The 18455-nt window shown below is 46.8% G+C and overlaps 7 protein-coding genes across 7 annotated transcripts; 4 read left to right on the top strand and 3 right to left on the bottom strand.

The window, feature by feature from the left end:
* Positions 1-471: 471 nt before the first annotated feature.
* Positions 472-1563, top strand: N7483_006238 (sugar phosphate isomerase/epimerase family protein; the record flags this gene model as incomplete). Its single annotated transcript, XM_057089675.1, has 1 exon — positions 472-1563. One exon carries the CDS (start codon positions 472-474, stop codon positions 1561-1563), a length of 1092 nt encoding a protein of 363 aa, XP_056949504.1.
* Positions 1564-1822: 259 nt separating this feature from the next.
* Positions 1823-3367, bottom strand: N7483_006237 (flavin-containing monooxygenase; the record flags this gene model as incomplete). The annotated part of the gene is made up of 1 exon (XM_057089674.1): positions 1823-3367. The coding sequence occupies one exon, from the start codon at positions 3365-3367 to the stop codon at positions 1823-1825; it is 1545 nt and encodes a 514-aa protein (XP_056949503.1).
* A 1608-nt stretch (positions 3368-4975) lies between these two features.
* N7483_006236 (uncharacterized protein) lies at positions 4976-5797 on the top strand (the record flags this gene model as incomplete). Its single annotated transcript, XM_057089673.1, has 1 exon — positions 4976-5797. The coding sequence occupies one exon, from the start codon at positions 4976-4978 to the stop codon at positions 5795-5797; it is 822 nt and encodes a 273-aa protein (XP_056949502.1).
* Positions 5798-8123: 2326 nt separating this feature from the next.
* Positions 8124-10069, top strand: sidI (putative long-chain-fatty-acid-CoA ligase; the record flags this gene model as incomplete). Its single annotated transcript, XM_057089672.1, has 4 exons — positions 8124-8544; positions 8610-8907; positions 8957-9666; positions 9726-10069. 4 exons carry the CDS (start codon positions 8124-8126, stop codon positions 10067-10069), a joined length of 1773 nt encoding a protein of 590 aa, XP_056949501.1.
* A 1650-nt stretch (positions 10070-11719) lies between these two features.
* On the top strand, positions 11720-13201 carry N7483_006234 (putative pyridine nucleotide-disulfide oxidoreductase AMID-like; the record flags this gene model as incomplete). Its single annotated transcript, XM_057089671.1, has 5 exons — positions 11720-11927; positions 11990-12331; positions 12395-12749; positions 12802-13109; positions 13158-13201. 5 exons carry the CDS (start codon positions 11720-11722, stop codon positions 13199-13201), a joined length of 1257 nt encoding a protein of 418 aa, XP_056949500.1.
* A 246-nt stretch (positions 13202-13447) lies between these two features.
* On the bottom strand, positions 13448-13945 carry N7483_006233 (F-box domain protein; the record flags this gene model as incomplete). The annotated part of the gene is made up of 1 exon (XM_057089670.1): positions 13448-13945. The coding sequence occupies one exon, from the start codon at positions 13943-13945 to the stop codon at positions 13448-13450; it is 498 nt and encodes a 165-aa protein (XP_056949499.1).
* Positions 13946-14376: 431 nt separating this feature from the next.
* On the bottom strand, positions 14377-16699 carry N7483_006232 (GMC family oxidoreductase; the record flags this gene model as incomplete). Its single annotated transcript, XM_057089669.1, has 2 exons — positions 14377-16264; positions 16326-16699. 2 exons carry the CDS (start codon positions 16697-16699, stop codon positions 14377-14379), a joined length of 2262 nt encoding a protein of 753 aa, XP_056949498.1.
* Positions 16700-18455: the final 1756 nt, after the last annotated feature.

Genomic DNA, 18455 nt, shown 5'->3' with positions numbered 1-18455 from the left:
GTGGTATTAATCCGAACCTTGAAACTATAATCTGAGAAGCTATGAGTGACAGTTTCATCACCCTCAATCTCATCTCTTTGCTTTTCCTAACAATCGTCACTTCCATCACTATAAAAAGCAAGTGGAGCCCCTCAACCTTGGAAAGCGTGTGATACAGCGGATCAGATTGAATTCTGGTCTGCGACGGCATCCGGTGTCCACAAACCGACGCATTCACCCCTGAGTCCTACAGGTCGACACAAACAAATGACTCGACGGGCGGTTCAAGCGGAATCAGCCCAGAATACATAATGCACTACCCGGGATCCGCAAGAGAAATCTTGGAAGATGGATATAAAGAGCACCGTTTCACGAGGAGGAATCCAAAACCAAGACTCTGATAAATCTCGGCATCAGTGAAAATTGATAAATATCAGAATCTCACGTCACTTCCAAGCAGGAAGGATTCCAACGTTGCAACTCAAACTCGAAATGTATTCCCTTCCCACTCCACCCACCGAAACCGAAATACGATGGAAACCAGCCATCGCAACTGTTAGTCTCGGCGCAGCACATCTACACTCCATCCATACCAAAATAGAAGCTGCCGTACAAAACGGACAAGAAGGACTAGAGCTTTTCCACGATGACCTTGCCCAACTCGCTCAGACCCTTCGCTACCAAGCTCAGGAAACTAGCAATGGAAACGTCAGTGCCAACATAAGCCGCACCGATCGGGAGTACGAGATTGACGCCGCGCATGTCATCCGCGATCTATGCGCCGAGAACGGGCTACGCATTCTCGCATTACAACCATTCCGACACTACGAAGGACTCCTAGATGCAGAAGAGCACGCAAAGCGACTTGATGAGCTCCGACACTGGGTCGAATTGTGTAAAGTTCTCGGAGACTCACTCTTCATCCTGATCCCATCTTCATTTCTAGATCAATCCCAGATCACAGGAGATCGCGCCCGTCTAGTATCTGATCTAGCCGAAGCAGCGGATATCGCGCTTCCAGTTCGGATAGCCTATGAGGCACTTGCATGGGGTACATATGTGAATACATGGGAACAGAGCTGGGAGATTGTACGAGAAGCGAATCGACCGAATCTTGGGATCTGTCTTGATACCTTTAATATTGCGGCGCGTGTATGGGCTGATCCGACGAGTTTGTCGGGTCGACGTCCTGCGAGTGCGGATATTGATCTGCAGAAATCCCTGGCTCGTCTGGTGAATGAGGTTGATCCGGATCGCGTCATGATGGTTCAGCTTGCTGACGGGGAGAGAGTTGACCCGCAGGTGGCATTCCTTGCAAAGTCTGGGTTACATCCCCTACTGGCCTGGTCGCGGAATGCGCGTCTGTTCCCATTTGAAGAGGACCGGGGTGCTTATCTTCCCATCCGAGAAGTTGCGGATGCTTGCTTAAATGGGTTGGGATATGCGGGATGGGTTAGTATGGAGATGTTCTCGCGGACTCTTGCAGATAAGAATCCTTCGGTGCCGGGAGAGCATGCCGCGCGCGCTAGTCGATCCTGGCAGCGTCTCTTGGGAATGTTGGAGGTGAAGCCCAGCAGTATTTAATGCGACGAAAGAGGCCCACTTGCCGAATATACTATGTTGCAAAGCCTTGGATATTGTGCATCTTTCCAGGTCAACGTAGATAGTCAATAGACTTTGAATAAACTTGATACAAATCATGGACATGTGAGTCATTCATTCACATCAATTGATATATACAGTACTATTCACAAAAAAGAGATATCGCTACATATAAACAAACATTGGAAACAAATAAAACGCCGATTTTAGGTCAAACCCAAAGTCAAGTCATTACAACAGATCATGCAATCTTCGGCTGAACATGCAGATCTGACCCATGTACATATTCCATCTGATCATCAATCTTCCCATAAAGCGAAAACTTAATATCCTTCCGGTAGTGATCTCTTGCCTGCCAGGGGCCTCGGTCCGCAGCCATGGGGAGAACGCGATCCGCAACATTGATATAAGTGGAAGAGAGATTCAACAAGGGGCGATTTTGAACCTCGCCGGCATACTGTGAGTTCATTCGGGGAGTAGCCGCGATAAGTTTACGACTTTCAAAAGAATTGAGAAGACGGGTCACAAATTGCGCTGTTGCGTCCGCACCTAGAGTCCATGAAGCATTGGTGTATCCAATGAAGAAGGCTGCATTAGGCAGGTCCTGGATCATAATGCCGTTCCACATGTACTTCGAGCCAATATCGATCTTCTTTCCATCAACTGAGAGGACAGCTCCACCGGCGATTTGAAGTTTCAATCCTGTGGCTGTAATGATGATATCTGCATCGAGGGTCTCACCCGAATTAATGGTGATGCCTTTCTTAGTGACGGTCTTAATAGTGTCGGTTCGCACGTCTGCCTTGCCACTGCGCAGAGATTTATAAAAGTCACCATCTGGTGAGACACAAAGACGCTGTTCCCAGGGACCATAGCGTGGTTTAAAATGTGGGTCGTGAGGGATATGGGATGGGAGCTGCCTTTTGGCTCGGAGCTTAAGGATCCACCTTGATAGGGAGGGAAAACTGCGACAGAAAAGGAATAGGAATCTTGCAGCCAGTAGCCAGGCCATGCGCTGGATACTCTTGAATAACGTCTTGGGTAGGAGCCAAGAAAATGGTACAAGCCACCAGAGAAGCAAGGTGTTGCCGTTATTTGGGAGTGAAAAGACGTATGTCGGGCTGCGCTGGATCATGGTCACCCGTTCGGCCTGAGCAGCCAAATTTGGCAACAATGTGATAGCAGTTGCGCCAGAGCCAATAATGAGGATCTTCTTCTTCTTGTAGTCTAGATCCTCTGGCCAAAACTGGGGGTGAATCACTTGGCCCTGGAAGTTTTCTAGACCGGGAATTTTCGCCTCCAGGGGTTCCTTGTAGTTGTAATAGCCAGAGCCGAAGAGAATGAATCGCGCCTTGACGATCTTGGTATGGCTGTCATTTTCGATATTGAGTGTCCAGAGGTTTTCTGTACTGAACCAGTCTGCAGAGATGAGACGATGGCGAAAGCGCATATGCTTGTCAATTCCAAACTTCTCGGCAGTCTCGCGCATATAGCCTTTGATCATATGGCCCTCGGCAATCGGGTTTTTAGGGGTCCAGGGATTAAAGCGGAATCCAAAGGTATAGAGATCCGAATCCGATCGAATACCGGGGTATCTGAACAGATCCCATGTGCCTCCCAAATCATCGCGGGCCTCGAGGATGGTATAGCTGTAATTGGGACATTCGGTTTGGAGACGATAAGCGGCATTGATTCCGGAGATGCCCGCGCCGATAATCACCACATCAATGCTGGAGTCTGTCCCATTCGCGTGGCCGTTAGCGTGACCATTATCGCGGCCATTCATGATGGATTATATTATGAGACAGATGCAAAAGAGATGAAAAGATAGAAAAGAAAATTAAGAAATAGTGTTCCCGGCATGGTTTAATAAAAAAGAGAGAGTCCGGTTCACATGCCTCGGTCTGCGCAGATCAACCATGAAGCACAAGAAGATCAACAAAAATGGAGAAATAAGCAGAATCACAGTGGGACCCGATCCTCCATGCAAGATGGTCTGTGCATGACTTTCAAGGTTAATATCTCGGGCAATATGCAATATGCAATATGCATGTCCGGCGTTTCTTCGTTTAGAGAACCGTATGATGCGGGGAGTTCGGGGAGATGTGATTCTCAGTTACAGTCTACAGGTACTCCAGATGACTGATAATTTCACAATATTGCAACCGAGGTCTGTTCATTTGTCCATTGTGCTGATTTTATTCTTTATGAGATCTTGGAAAGTCATAATTCTAGCAATATTCATCAATATTTTGTAGTGCTCATGGAGTATAGAATCATGTGATCTGTGAACCATTATATCAACATGAATATTAGGAGTGTGAACTCCTATGAACTCCTATTAACTACATCCAATATTGAATATTGGTACGGAGTACACTCCAATGTTTTCCAATAGTCCAGAACAGTCAACCTCGGTCCCAACAAATAATGATCGGCAATCTCTTATTCCCAAATCAGGATAGCTTTGCGACCCCTTATTCCCGAGGTTCATTTCTTCTTTGTGTTCTTGTCCTTCTTGTCCTTCTTGTCCTTCAATCCTTTAATCTTTTACTTCCCCGGATTCAAATGCTCCACTTTATGAACCCTGAATATGTATCTCTGAATAACTTGAAGAATGGCCTCGATATAAACCCCTCTTGCTAATTGGGCATAATAGGGGTTTCAACATTTGAAGGGTTTGACCGCCTAGTGACCAGTTGACAGAATTATAGCCTAGTATACACTCAAGTGCTACATCTTTTTTGATCTTATTCAACTGTATGGCGGCTACATAGTCTACTCCAGGCACCATATCTCTAGGCCACGATAATGCCCCATTTAATCAGGCGTATTTGATAATATCAGCTACCTGCAATAAAACACTATGTGAGCGCTCTAGGCAGATCTATGGCCGTGAGAGACGAGGATGGAATTATTTGCTATATACCTGGAGCCTACCAAGTTCAGGCACTCCGATTTCCAAGGCTGTGTTTGAAAATCCTTTTGTTACCGATTAAAATCAACTTGAATAAAGTCAGCCTCCAACTGCGTTTTGTTATTGTGCTTCTCTTCTCATCACTGTCCTTTACTGCTACCGCGTGACTTCGAAGGTTGACCTCCACGACACCTCACCTGGCAACACTTCCCCTTGATCACCTCGCGTCGCCAGTCCCTCATTTGCACCTTTTTCAACCTCTTGAGCCAGGGTCATCTCTCTTGAATCAGCTCTACTTCTTAGCCAATCCCTTTGACGCTTATCCATGTAAGAGAAGACACCATCAGTGTAAGCAATCAAGCAACCACGCGACAAAACTGAGACATCCATTTTCCTCTCCAACTGACACATTACTCACTCTTCCCAGCAATACCAGCACCAAAAATCCCATCTCCAAGATCAATAAACTCATTCAAAATGGCATCATCTCGCACTTCGATGCATCCAGACCTGAAGGAAATGATCGGTGACACCCGAGCATTCGAACAGCTCCAGCCTTCCCTTAGCCCCGAAGGCCCCGTCGACCAACTCACTGATGCACCGGAGCCTGGTACATACACTCTGTACCAGATGAAGCCAATATTAGAAGATGCAGTGGACTTCGAACTATGGCTGGAGTGCGCAAGAAACTTGCTGCGCGCCCAAAACCTTCACAATTTTCTCGATATTTCCTTGAGACCAAAAACGGATCACCCGCGAGCCCAAAAGTGGATAATACTTTCTCGAGATGTGCAGAGATGGCTCGTATCAAACATGTCCGTGGAAATCTATGGCATGATCAGAGATACCGGGTATGATATTCAATTCGCCGATTCCTTCATTTTTAACGCCCGTCGAATCATCAATACAACTACTCTGGCTGCGGTGCGCCAGACCCTGGATGGTATTTTGTGGCTAAAGAAGGCAGATTTCCCGACCTCCCTGGAATTTCTTATCACCATCCGCGATCGTTTTAGAAAAAGCAACAAGGGTGCGGGTGCGGGACTCATCCATCCTCTGATCATCTTCCACTTGTTGGTGCGTGAGCTTCAAGGGTACATGCCGGTGTTTATCAAATCGAAAGTTGCTGAGATCGAAGGTGGGATGGAAAATCTTGTACGAGAATTTACCGTGGAGGATTTAAACATGATTATCGATGAGATGATATCATTGTTGACTTTTGTCAAGCCACCAAGTGGCAACCAGCTTGGCGTGCCCCGGGGAGTAAGCACATCGTCTACCCCAAACGAATCAAGCTGATTTCGGTTACTGTTTGTGTTGTGAAAACTCCAAAGTGTTTGAGATTTTCCTGCCTTGACATCTAATTTTGGCAGCCTGTTCTGTATGCTTAACATCAAGCTGATAATTCTTGTTTCCTGATCACTGTTTGATCTTAATCAGGAACTTCATGTCCAGTTCCATTTCATTTACTTACCCAGCGTCAGTATGACATAAAAGACCGATTATTGTTACATTGATTCAAACTTCAGCCAGGATTTGAAGGCCATAGCTGAAGTATGTCATGCCTTCTTCCCAACTCCAATCCAGTTACAAGGTCAGCTTCCACATACACATGATTCCATGATCCAGCTATGTGTCTGCTTTCAGCCAAATGCCTGGATATTATTGTAAACCTTTGAGAAACCTGCCACTTTTCCAGTGAGAATTATTCTCATGACGACGATCAAGACCATCTACTGTGAGTATGGACAACGATATGCGGCGAAATTCGCAAATCCCATATATAGCGTTCGCATTTTGAGTCTGTTTCTGAGGCAAGCTGCTACAAAACAGACATTCCAGGACGCCTTGGTGGCAAAGATTTTACGAGGGCAATATCTAGCTTGGTGGTAGAATTATCTGACAAACAAGTCAAAAAGTGATCACCAAGACGGGATTGTGAGGCAAACTAATCTCAAAAGAGTGACAAACTCACTCAGACTGATCGATTTCATCGGCCCCGCTTTTAAGATGCTCTACATAATACAATTGCATCATTACTGCATGGAGTATAGTCTGACGAATTATAGTTAGTAGGCTCAAATCCTTGCAAGATGCATTATGCAGATGCCCATAGCAGGGATTTTATTTTAGCGCGAATGCCTGACGAAATGCAGGGACTCAGAACATGCAGTATGAGATGTGGGGATGTGGAGAGCTGATTGTTTGGAGATACTAAATACCTTGAGAAATTGCTATGGTGTTTGAATCAACAAGAGAGATATGCGCAAGCATTTCAGGTTGGGGGAATAGATCCCTTTGCTAATCTACACAGTATAAACAATGTGTGTAGTCTTATCACTCTTTGAGTTCTACTTCGAATTTCTTATTCATACTAGCCGCCAAGCGAGTGCTTCGGGAGATCAGGCTCATTGATCTCTTCGAATCTTCCAGATGTCGAATGTATTGCGAGAGAATACCCGATGCTGCGAGGCATCAAAGTTTGTATATGGAGGCTTGCTTTCAACCCTCAATCCGGTCGACATATGCCTAACAAGCGAGAGAACAATATTTTCATGACATGGCAGCACTAAAGTTTGAAAGAATTTTCTTTAGTTAAAGTATCAAGTGAAACATCTTCCACATGTGTATTGTGGATCAAAGTCCGATACCGGCTGATTGATTAGATCCCGAGATCAGATACCGGCAACCTTGGAATAATGTATCACACAGACCCTGAGAGTCTGAGAACACAAAGTCCATTTCTGACACAGACGATCGGTGCATGGCTGATCCGGAAAGACAGTCCGTGGTCCACTGGGATATTTCTAACCAAAAACAAGTTGAACGGAATTTTGTCGGGTATGAAAATGGTCCACATCTGCAAGACTTGGGAAGAAATACATTAAAAAACATGGGCAGAAACTCCACTTTATGAGTAATTTCCGGGAGAAGCCTGGATTTATCTGATTCTTCCTGCCCAGTGGGGAGTACCACGAGGAATGGCCCGGTTCCTTTTCAGTGGATCAATGCTGCAAGCGAAATACACAGTATGGAGTACATGAACTCCGGACTGGAGCATGTCTGTGACGAAATATAGACAAATTCGGGACCCAACGTCCGCTTTTGAAAAAAATTAAAAGACGATCTTAGCCATGATGAGTCCCGTTCCAAGCTCAGGGCGTGAAATACGTGGCTTGGCGGGTGCTTGGGTGTTCACTCCAGAATAGCACCTGCAGTCTGACAGACGTGGCCATTGTCAGAGTGAATAATGCAGAACTTACCTAAATCAGGAATTGGGCTCAGATATGCTATGCAAACTTACCAGAATTTACGACAATTCTGATACTATCACCAGACTCATGTCTTCGCGCGAAATCCTTGTCATAATTTTCATGGGCGTGACGAAGAGTGGAGCAATTCTAGATTTCACCATGAATCCATGATACAAACCAAATACACGGCTCCACATCGCTGCCATATCTGATTGAGCCACACTCCGTATGTTCGGATCTGATTAAAAAAAAAATAATAAATTGCCGCGGTTCTCGCCGTTAGCTATAAGCCCACACTCCTCGCTCCGAGTTGGTCTCCTTTTTTCTTTCTAACTGTCTCCCCGAATCAGTCCCCATAACCACCGGAAGCAATGGCTGCCCCAAGGAGTGTTCAACGCCTACAGCAGACGCTGTCGCATGTACAGCCAGTCTCGGCTCCTGCTCCGACTCAGTGGTCCATTGTTGCGGGGCCAACTCAGCCCGCACTGTTGGATATTACCCTCGGTGAACTATTGACAATTCAGGCACTCCAGTATGCCAATTATGAGTGTTTGGTATTTCCATGGACTGGAGCCCGTTGGACATATGCCAACTTGAAGGAGGAAGCTGAACGCCTTGCGCGTGGTATGCTCGCAATGGGGATTCAGAAGGGTGATCGTGTGGGTATTATGGCAGGCAATTGTGAACAGTACATCTCTGTCTTCTTTGCTGCTGCCCGTGTTGGTGCTATCTTGGTGGTTTTGAACAACACATATACCCCGTCTGAGCTGTACTATGCTCTTGACCACTCAGGTAGGTTACAATTTTTGCGAGTGATTGCGACTACGATCAATCGATACTCATTGCGCACTCTATAGGCTGCAAGTTACTTTTCATGACACCACACATTGGCCGCCACAACCTGGAAGAAGTCCTGAATGAGCTAGGCCCCAAGCCTATGGAGAGCGGAACCTCAAAGTCCCTGGAGGAGATCGTGATTCTGCGTAACACATACCAAGATTTCCCGACCTACGACGATGTCATTGCTCGCGGTGCCTCGCAAGCCGCACATGTTCTCCAGGACCGCGAAGCTGAATTGCGACCAGATGACGTCTGCAATCTCCAATTCACCAGTGGCTCGACGGGTAACCCCAAGGCTGCTATGTTGACTCACCAGTATGTTCAACGACACCATTGAAGCTCAAATCCTCTAACAAATTTATAGCAACCTGGTCAACAACTCACGGTTCATCGGCGACCGAATGAAGCTCACCTCATTCGATATCCTCTGCTGTCCTCCACCACTGTTTCACTGCTTCGGGCTGGTCCTAGGCATGTTAGCAGTAGTGACACACGGATCCAAGATTGTTTTCCCTAGTGAGACATTCGATCCCAAGGCAGTGATGCACGCGATTTCCGACGAAAAGTGCACCGCTCTCCACGGCGTCCCCACTATGTTCGAAGCTATCCTCAGCGTTCCCAAGCCCGGTAACTTCGACAGCTCTAATCTGCGCACCGGTATCATCGCCGGAGCCCCCGTTCCACGACCTTTAATGAAGCGCCTCTTCGAGGAACTGAACATGACCGAATACACCAGCAGCTACGGACTTACCGAGGCTTCACCCACCTGCTTCAATGCCTTCACAACGGATAGCATCCACACCCGATTGACGACAGTCGGAAAGGTGCTCCCTCATGCGCGCGCGAAGATTGTCGATGCGAAGGGCAATATCGTTCCGATCGGACAGCGCGGCGAGCTCTGCATGGCTGGGTACCAGCTTACCAAAGGATACTGGAACAATCCGGAAAAGACAGCCGAGACACTGGTGACAGATTCAGACGGGACGGTGTGGTTGAAGACCGGTGACGAGGCCTCGTTCAATGAACAGGGCTACTGCACAATTACTGGACGATTCAAGGATATTATCATCCGCGGTAAGCCTCATCTCCGCTTATCCAACCTCAAATTTCAACTAATGATTGTTTCTCTCTAGGTGGCGAAAATATCTACCCCCTCGAAATCGAAGAACGTTTAACCGCGCGCCCAGACATTGACCTTGCCTCTGTTATTGGTATTCCCGACGCGAAATACGGCGAAACTGTCGGCGCATTCATTCAATTATCTGCGGGACAGACCCGACCCACCGATGAAGAACTCCGAGGCTGGACACGCGAAACGCTTGGTCGTCACAAGGCACCACAGCATGTATTTGTGTTTGGAGAGGAAGGAGTTCCCAGTACAGTTCCGGTAACGGGAAGCGGAAAGGTCCGGAAGGTGGAATTGCGGCAGATGGCGACCGAGGCTTTGGCTAGACGGGTGAGGCAAGCCCAAGCGTGAGGGGAAGCCGGGATGTATAGAATGCAGATGCACAGTGAACATAAAAGAGGTGGGAAACTCCGGCGTACTAGTAATTATTGTATAGTTTAGATGAGTATTTCGTCGAATACCCAGTTGATTCATTTCATTTATGCTTTTTTTCAAGTTGGCTGAGAATACTCTGTAATAGTAAGCAAATCTTATCAGATACGAAGGTGGGATTGATGCAGATTACTTCCTGAATAATTTTTAGTGTGTTAGAAATTCTCCGTGAAAACAGGCACTAGTATTGACTATGGAGTAATTGAGTAATGAAAAGATTGCGACATTTTATCCATTCTCATTAGCGACTTGCATGTGGCGTGACCGCACTGACGCATATTCCCTCAATCAGATTAGATGGGGATCTTGTCTGATCGAATTCGCGATGGTGATTGGTTAGTTCCTTGCATTTGATTAATTCCAAAATTACCGCTAATACACCGTCTCCACTTCTATGAAACATGAGAAAGACACTGAATCGTGCCACGGATTTGTGCTCGCTCAGGCCTGCATTAATTATATCAGAAAGCTTTACAATTTCATATTTTGGCTGGGTTTTTTCTTGGTAGAAGCTTACTGCAGGTTTTCACCAAATTTGCCTAATTCTGCCACAATTCTTATTACTCGTACAGTCTACCTCCACCTGGGCACACATGCGTAAATGCAAGTCTTCATATTCACCATTCAAGCTAGAGCTTGATCCCCATTACTAATATAAAAAGAAACTTGGAAGCCGCATGTGCATATTTAACCTTGGAAATCCCTCATAAAGGACAAAGAGGCATCTAAAATAGCACTTGGGGTAGGTTATGAAGTATCTAAGCAGAATTCTCCAAGGTTGCCCACCCTCGCATCTACGCAAGTGCCGCTGAGATACCCATCAGATAACCTTGGAACATAGCGGTCGCTTCTATCCACTTGGTCTTTCCAAGGTCGACTCTCCTGTCAATTGAAAGAAGACCCACACATGCGCCGATAATGGGTCTTTCTAGAAGCTATTTCGGAAGAACGCCGTTTGAACTCCGAGCTACGTTCAATTCATTCAGTGACGTAGAAAACACCCAGCCCTGTCATTAGCTCAACTGAAAATTTGAACTAGTTTCCCATACAGTCCTAGTCATGGCATCTCACATGAAGAACCGCCTGTTGCCCCATCCGGGACCATCGGTACAGTGGGTCGCCTTGCACCGCCATTCCTCAGAGCTCTTGGCTATTATGTGAACCTTACATATCGGCACTTGAACCAGGCTAGGTCTTTCCAAGGCTGGCTGTAAAAGTACCAAGCCGAGCACTCCATAGTCAGACAACGAACCTTGGAATACTAAAGCCGAGGGCCATTCGGACGGTGATTTTGGTTGGTCCGATGTACCGGTCCCAACCGGGGCCGGATCGGATCTGATAATTTTACGTTTCACCGATGTCGCATCTGATAAGATTCTGATTTGCGCAATGAGAATTACGAGCTTCGTATGGATCATATTCCAGTATATTATTAGCTGGGTTAATCCACTTCTTTTTTAAGAGACTCTGATTTCCCCTCCTTTGCTCCGCGATCTTCCTTATAGCTTCTTCCTTGTCGCTTTCTTTGATTGTCTCGTCCTGTCCCATCTCCTCTCTGTCAATCTAATCATGCCCTCCAACGACGGCGTTCGCGCAGTCGCCCGATCATTCCGAGTCCTCGTGATCGGCGGCTCATACGGCGGTTTAGCCGCAGCATTAAATTTGAGTGATCTGGCACACGGTCGCAAGTACCGGTTCGACTCGAACCCCGATAACAAGCCGCCTTCATGGCGAATTCCACTCCAAATAACGATCGTGGATGAACGAGATGGCTACTGTATGCGCTTGACGTCCAATTAATTTGTGCATTGTCAAATCTTTTGCTAACCAAACTGGTAGTTCATTTGATCGGAGCACCCAAGTCACTCGCATGCGAAAAATACGCCGCAGAATCATGGACGCGATTCCAAGATATTCCTGCATTGAAGTCGCCGGATTTCAAGATCATTCAAGGAAGCGTGAGCAAGGTGGATTGTGCTTCAAAGATTGCACATATCCTCGATACACAGACGAAGGAGAACCGAACCGAGAAATATGATTATTTAATCGCGGCATCTGGTCTGCGACGAGTCTTCCCTGTTGCGCCGCAATCTTTACGACGAGAGGAGTTTCTGGAAGAAGCTAAGAGACACGTGGAGAATGTGCGCACTGCGAGAGAAGGGATCGTAGTTGTTGGAGGAGGTTCGTATTAATCACACCTCCCTCTTGAGCAACAGAAAGGCTGACTTAGTGGTGATTATCCAGGTGCGGTCGGAATTGAGATGGCTGCTGAGCTGAAGTTCCTCTACCCCGAACTAAAGATCACTCTGATCCATTCTCGAAATCGATTGCTCTCATCAGAAGATCTTCCCGATGACTTCGCGGAACAAGCGCTCGAGATCCTTCGCGAAGAAAATGTGGAGGTTATTCTTGGACAGCGCGTTACAGACACAACAGCCGTAGTTTCAGGGAAGAGCCGAGTATGGCGTTTAACTCTGGCCAACGGCGAACAGCTCACAACCGGGCTTGTATTGAGTGCCATTTCAAGATCTGTTCCTACATCAACGTATCTCTCACCTGAGGCCTTGGATGAGGAAGGATTAATCAAAATCCATCCATCGTAAGTCTAACGCCCATCCAAGCTCTTGTTCTCCTATCTGACGCGAGTCTAGACTCCAATTCTCAGGTGATGTGCCAAACTCAGAGCATCATTTTGCGATCGGTGATCTTGCAGCATGGTCGGGGATCAAGCGCTGTGGTGGAGCAATGCATATGGGTCAGTACGCTGCTGAGAACATCCATCAGCACATGTTGGCCGAATGCACAGGGGAGAAACCAACATTTAAGAACCTGACACCTTTCCCATCCGTCATCGGACTTGCCCTTGGTAAGAAGTGTGCTGTGTATTCTCCAGATGAGGGCACCAGAGCTTCGGAGGATCTTATGAATGGGATGTTTGGAAAGGATATGGCCAATACCAGTAAGAGCTTTCCCTTGCCTGACTGAGAGCTTGGCTAACCAGTGACAGTATGTTGGAATTACTTACGGCTTGGGGAGCCAGCGAAGGCTTAATGAATAATATGTCAGAAGACGAAATTTGCAGCTTTGCATGTTATTATTCATTTCTCTTTCTTTTGCTGGAGTCGTGGCCAATGAGGTGTCGCTAATGGGAGGCCCAGTATCTTGGACTCATTTGTTGAGCGGCTCATGGGGATGAGATTCAGTCGGTATCTTCCAAGCTTCTTCTCAAATATTAGCAACCATAATAAGTTTTCAAATTCACCTTCAACTCACCGTTCAATCAAATGGCGGGCAGCTTTAGGTAATGCTGGGCGGCTCTTTAGCAGGGAGACGAATGCGCCCACTCCAGCAAACCTCACAGTGCCGAGTGCCACGGCCGTCTGAGTTGAATGCCGCCGGACGGAACTGGTGGCAAAGGATGCATATCACGCATGCCTGCCCTTGGAAGGTGAACTGGGACCCAGGGCCGTACCGTGGCGGGCCATCTCGTGGTTTCACACCGCACTCAACGCAGAACCGCTTATCTCTGTCTGTACCCAAACGCGTGCGGCCGCGTCCGAGCATTCGATCGGCAAATTGACATGCCGGTCGGAGGCGTAGGCAGTAGCGACATGCGTAGAGATTCTTTTCGGAAGCCCATGCTGTCGACTCGGCCTCTAAGAGTTGTTCATGGGTGATTTGTGGGAACATTTGAAAGAAATGGGTGCATGTTATTCGCAGCTTCAAGATATCCTCCATTGTTAGGCTTTTGAAAATCAAAAGGTGGAGTTCTGGTGGAAGGTCGAGAAAGTTCATGATGACGGTTTGATGGAAAGCTTGTTGCGGGGTTCTGTAGGTGGGAGAGTGGAAGAGGAACGGTGGCGAACATCTTATTGAACGCGAAGTTGAAAAATGCTTCGTTCTTTAGGCAGAATTCTGGGGATTATCACGTGCGGATATTGTGAATATCAGACGATTCCTAGAATTCATTGGATGGTGACATGGTGTTCCTCCAGACACCGAGGGGGAATTACCTATTTCCCTATAATTTAGTAATGGTATAGTATCATGTCAGCGGAGAGGATAAAAATAGAGTATTCAGTGATTAGCATATTGATTCATTAAGTATGCTCCAATGCAATGGCTAATCTAAACTTCGTGATGATAGAAGTGCACATGTGGAGTAAGAACGCTGGATATAAAACAAAGAAAGCAGAGCACTGATTTGATTGATACAAGTAGCCTGATCAAAGGCGAGCCATTCGGCTATTGTCACTCACTAAATGACCCATAACGCGTGCGATATTCCGGCTTGCCCAGTCTGCAATAGCCATATTGGTAACCATTGGGTTAACACCACTGGCACTAGGGAATACAGATGCATCCACCACATACAGCCCTTCGGTACCCCAGACCTGACACTCGGAGTCTACCACACTTGACTTAGGAGATTTTCCCATTCGGCAAGTACCCATCTGATGAGCACTAGCAAACAGAGTACGCTCTGGGTTCAAGGGTGACTTTCGACGGACCTCGGCGATCCAGGCCTGTAGAGCGGCATCATTTGTTCCCTCAGGAGCATCTAGTTCAGAAGCATCAGGCCGGATGAATGGTTCAATCTCACGGGAAGTTGTGATAAACTCCTTAGCCCCTGAGATGTAAGCGATCTTAGCAGCGGCAATGATACCCTCCACAATGTGACGTCTGTCGAAGCTGGAGACTGTATAATCGATGCGAACACGTCCATCATTGGGGTCTGGGAACACACGTCCACCATCTCGGTCCTTTGTCAGGGTGATGAAACTAGTACTGCGGCGGAACTTGGCTGCGGCCATCTTGTATCCTAATCCGTCCGTCCAAGGGAGAACAGGAATGAAGATAGAAGGAATCATGGCTGCCGACTCAAGCTTGATTCCGTGTCCGTGTCCATCAAGATCCTCAAATTCAGTGACCACAGTAGTCAATGCGGAGCCTTCCCAGCCGCGAATATCCTTGTCAAAGACAGCGGCAGCACCTACTACTGGGTGTAAATGAAGATTACGGCCAATCTGTGCGTTCTTCAAACCACTCCTGAGAAGCAGCAAGGGACTGTTTAACGTTCCCGATGAGACAATCACCTTCTTTGCCTTGATGATCACTTTTCGTTTGGTTGCACTACTGTCACTGAGTCCAAGATATTGATCTCGAGAGGACCATGCACCTTCCACGCCGCTGGCTACCTTCTTACCACTCTTCTGGGTGTCAAAGAGAACCTTATCAGCGCGGAAGCCTTCAATAAAAGTAGCGCCAGCCTTCGCGGCATCAGCAAGGAAAGTCTCCGTTGGTCCCTTCTTCCTGGCAGACGCACAGCCAATCGTGCAGTGTCCACAGTAATGCTCCTCGTTTCCTGTATTTTGCGGCACTGTGTTGGCCGCATAGCCAAGTTTGTGCGCGCCGTCAAGAATGACATTGTTCTGGATATTATGTTTGACTTTGTCGCTATTCACACCCATCCGGTCGCATACGCGATCCAGACTTCGTTGGAAATCCAAAGATGTGAAGAGAGGAAGACCTTCATCGGCCCATTCCTGACGAACATAGGCCTGGGTCTGGAGGGCTGCAGACCAGTTGACAGTGCCGCCGCCGCCCCACGTAGAACCTGCAAGAACAACCATTGATCCATCTTCGCTAACAACAGCGCCCGCACTTTCATACATGTTGTTGAATGCCTCATTGGGCAGCATGGGGAATGAATCGGTGGAGTAAGAGTAAGATTTTTCTACGACGAGAACTCGTAGTCCAGCCTCAGCAAGGTTCTTTGCAGTGACGGCTCCACCACAGCCACTGCCCACGATCACAACATCAGTTTCGATCGTTTCAGGCTCGTCACCTGGTGGAATTTGCAAGAATTCGTATGAAAATCCAGCGGTGGGTTTACCGTAGATTGGAACCCGTGGAAATCCCAGAACTTCATTGAGATTTGGGCTAGCCAAAACCCAAGATTTCTTGATGATTGCGGTCAAGCCCCGGTAGAGCCCCCGCAAAGGGGGTAACCGAGATGTATCCCAGCCTGTAAACACCTTTTCGCGGAAAGCAACAGGCTGCTGATGAATTGGAGTAGTAGATCCAGTCAGAATCAGTGATCCAGCTCGAGTACTAGAAATTGGTCAGTCATTTTCGTTTGGTCAAGGGAAATGGCACTATTCAGGGATCATACTTCAGAGCATTTAGAATCAGACCGAGTCCATTTTTACCTTCCTCATGCACGCCTACTCCAATGATGCGCTGTACGACTGAACGGAAAACGGGGTTTGTTGAGGCCTCTTCGTCTAAGAACTTTGTAGCGAGTTCATTTGAATCCGGGCCAGGTATCATGGATGATAATTGCGAATGCGCCGCATCATATTCAGCCGCTGAGACAACTTTGGTGTTGGGTGACTGAGGAGCGGTCTGAACTTGAACTGATGGAATAATGGCATCGGCGATTGCAAAGAGTATTTTCCATTGTTCCTCCGACCAAAACGAGGTGTCAGGTGCTGGAGGTAGAGGTACCTCTTTTGGGACGTAGGTAGACATGGTCTGGTCCGTCATGATGAAAGTGAAGTAATGATTTTGAGGATATCAAATATCACACATCTGATTTACTCTCACTAGTAGGAGCCCAACGGGTATGTATGAAGAAAGCCTGGGCTTGGTAAAAGTTCATCAATGGGGCAAAGGAGAATCGTACGACCGAGATATACCTCCACTTACGCCTCACGGTGAGCAGTCGGAGCTGAACCTGAGCTTTCCCCACCGCACTATGTAGTTCTTACGGACGAACCAGTACAAAACTCACTATATCGAAGCAACCTAGAGGGGCCTCGGCTTCAGGCATAGTCCGAGTCGATCCACGTTTTGGCCGCGCAGTGGGTCATAAAACGTTCAGCCACTCACACTCCGCATGATAGAGGATCGGCCGGCTTCAGTGGAAATGCTAGCCGAGATTCGACCCCATGTGACTGAGATTCAGGGTTCCTTTGCTACTTAAAGGGGTAAGAAGTCCCCGGCATCTGAAATAAGGTGTTTCGGCGACAATAAATTGGTTGAATATTCTCCAGGGGGAAGTTTGATGTTGCGGGAACATTTGAAAGGGACAAAACACAAATGTTGAGGGACGATATTGGATTACTCCGAGATTTGTATCCCTGCATGTCATCCTGGCTTAGCGGGCCTGTCAGAATTGATTCAAACGCCCTCTCGCTTAGATTGACCCATTCTACTGAGTGCCAGCTGGCAGTAGTAACGCCTTTTCCCCACCTGAGACGTTACTCCATCCACGGATATACGCGTGGTAAAGGATAACTATTGTTGTTGTAGGAGTTCAATTTACTATTCAGGCTAAACGAGGATTTAGCACTCTCTTCTGACATAATTATTTATGTTCTCAAGACTCCGATATCAACTTGAAATGAGGATCGAAGGTTCATGCTCAATAGAGTACTAGTAGTCAACTGGTGACACTATGTGCACCCAACTTGAATAGGAATAAGGACCACAATTCATGAGACAAAACAGTCTAGAAGCAATCTCAATTGAGACCTAACGCCGGTTTGTCTCAAATACACTTGTGAATATCCAAGGTGGACAAATGCTTCAACACACCCCTTAAGTGCTGAAGCCAATGAGCCATCGTTGAAATTGAAGCACGCCAGTGCTTCTATATAAAGCTCCTACCTACTAGTACTCCATAATAGTATGATGAATAATATCATTCAATATTCGAATGACATGGATAGTCCATATTTATGTACTATCCAGACGGTATGCACTACATAGTACTAGTAGATTCTTGAAAGTACATATCCTGGAGTACTACATGCCACCTAGGCAGTGCATGTGTGCTCCTACTATATAGTACTATTATTATACACCTGGGCATAGCAATAGCTTGAGGCCCTGGAGGGTCCACGGGTCCTCGTGTTAAAAGGATTTCAAGTTCAAGTTGTTAACATCCACTGGCATCATTTTATACTATTAGGGCTCCTTATAGACTCAGATGTCTGACTTGGGCATTGAAGTTCAAATAAAAGAGATCTCCTTCAATTGTTAATGATCAATGTCTATTTACTACTAGTAGGAGAAACTTCCAAGATTGAATTTGAAGCTATGTGTGAAGATCAAATTTTATTACTACTTAGTAGTAGTAGTATAGTATCCGGAGTAGTATCCAATGTGTCTGGATGTATATTTTAGTATACTGTTCCGTACCTAGTACTACGCACGCGAGTACTACTACTAGTAGATCATTGGCAGTGTGGCAGGTCATTATATGTGACTTCATTAATTAGTAGGTGATATAGTACTA

This window comes from Penicillium malachiteum, assembly GCF_028827825.1.
Source record: "Penicillium malachiteum strain IBT 17515 chromosome Unknown utg000002l:1.0-8849297.0:1.0-8852440.0, whole genome shotgun sequence".
Taxonomy (NCBI): domain Eukaryota; kingdom Fungi; phylum Ascomycota; class Eurotiomycetes; order Eurotiales; family Aspergillaceae; genus Penicillium; species Penicillium malachiteum.
Note: the sequence above shows the minus strand (reverse complement) of the source record. Positions and strands in the feature narration are given on the sequence as shown.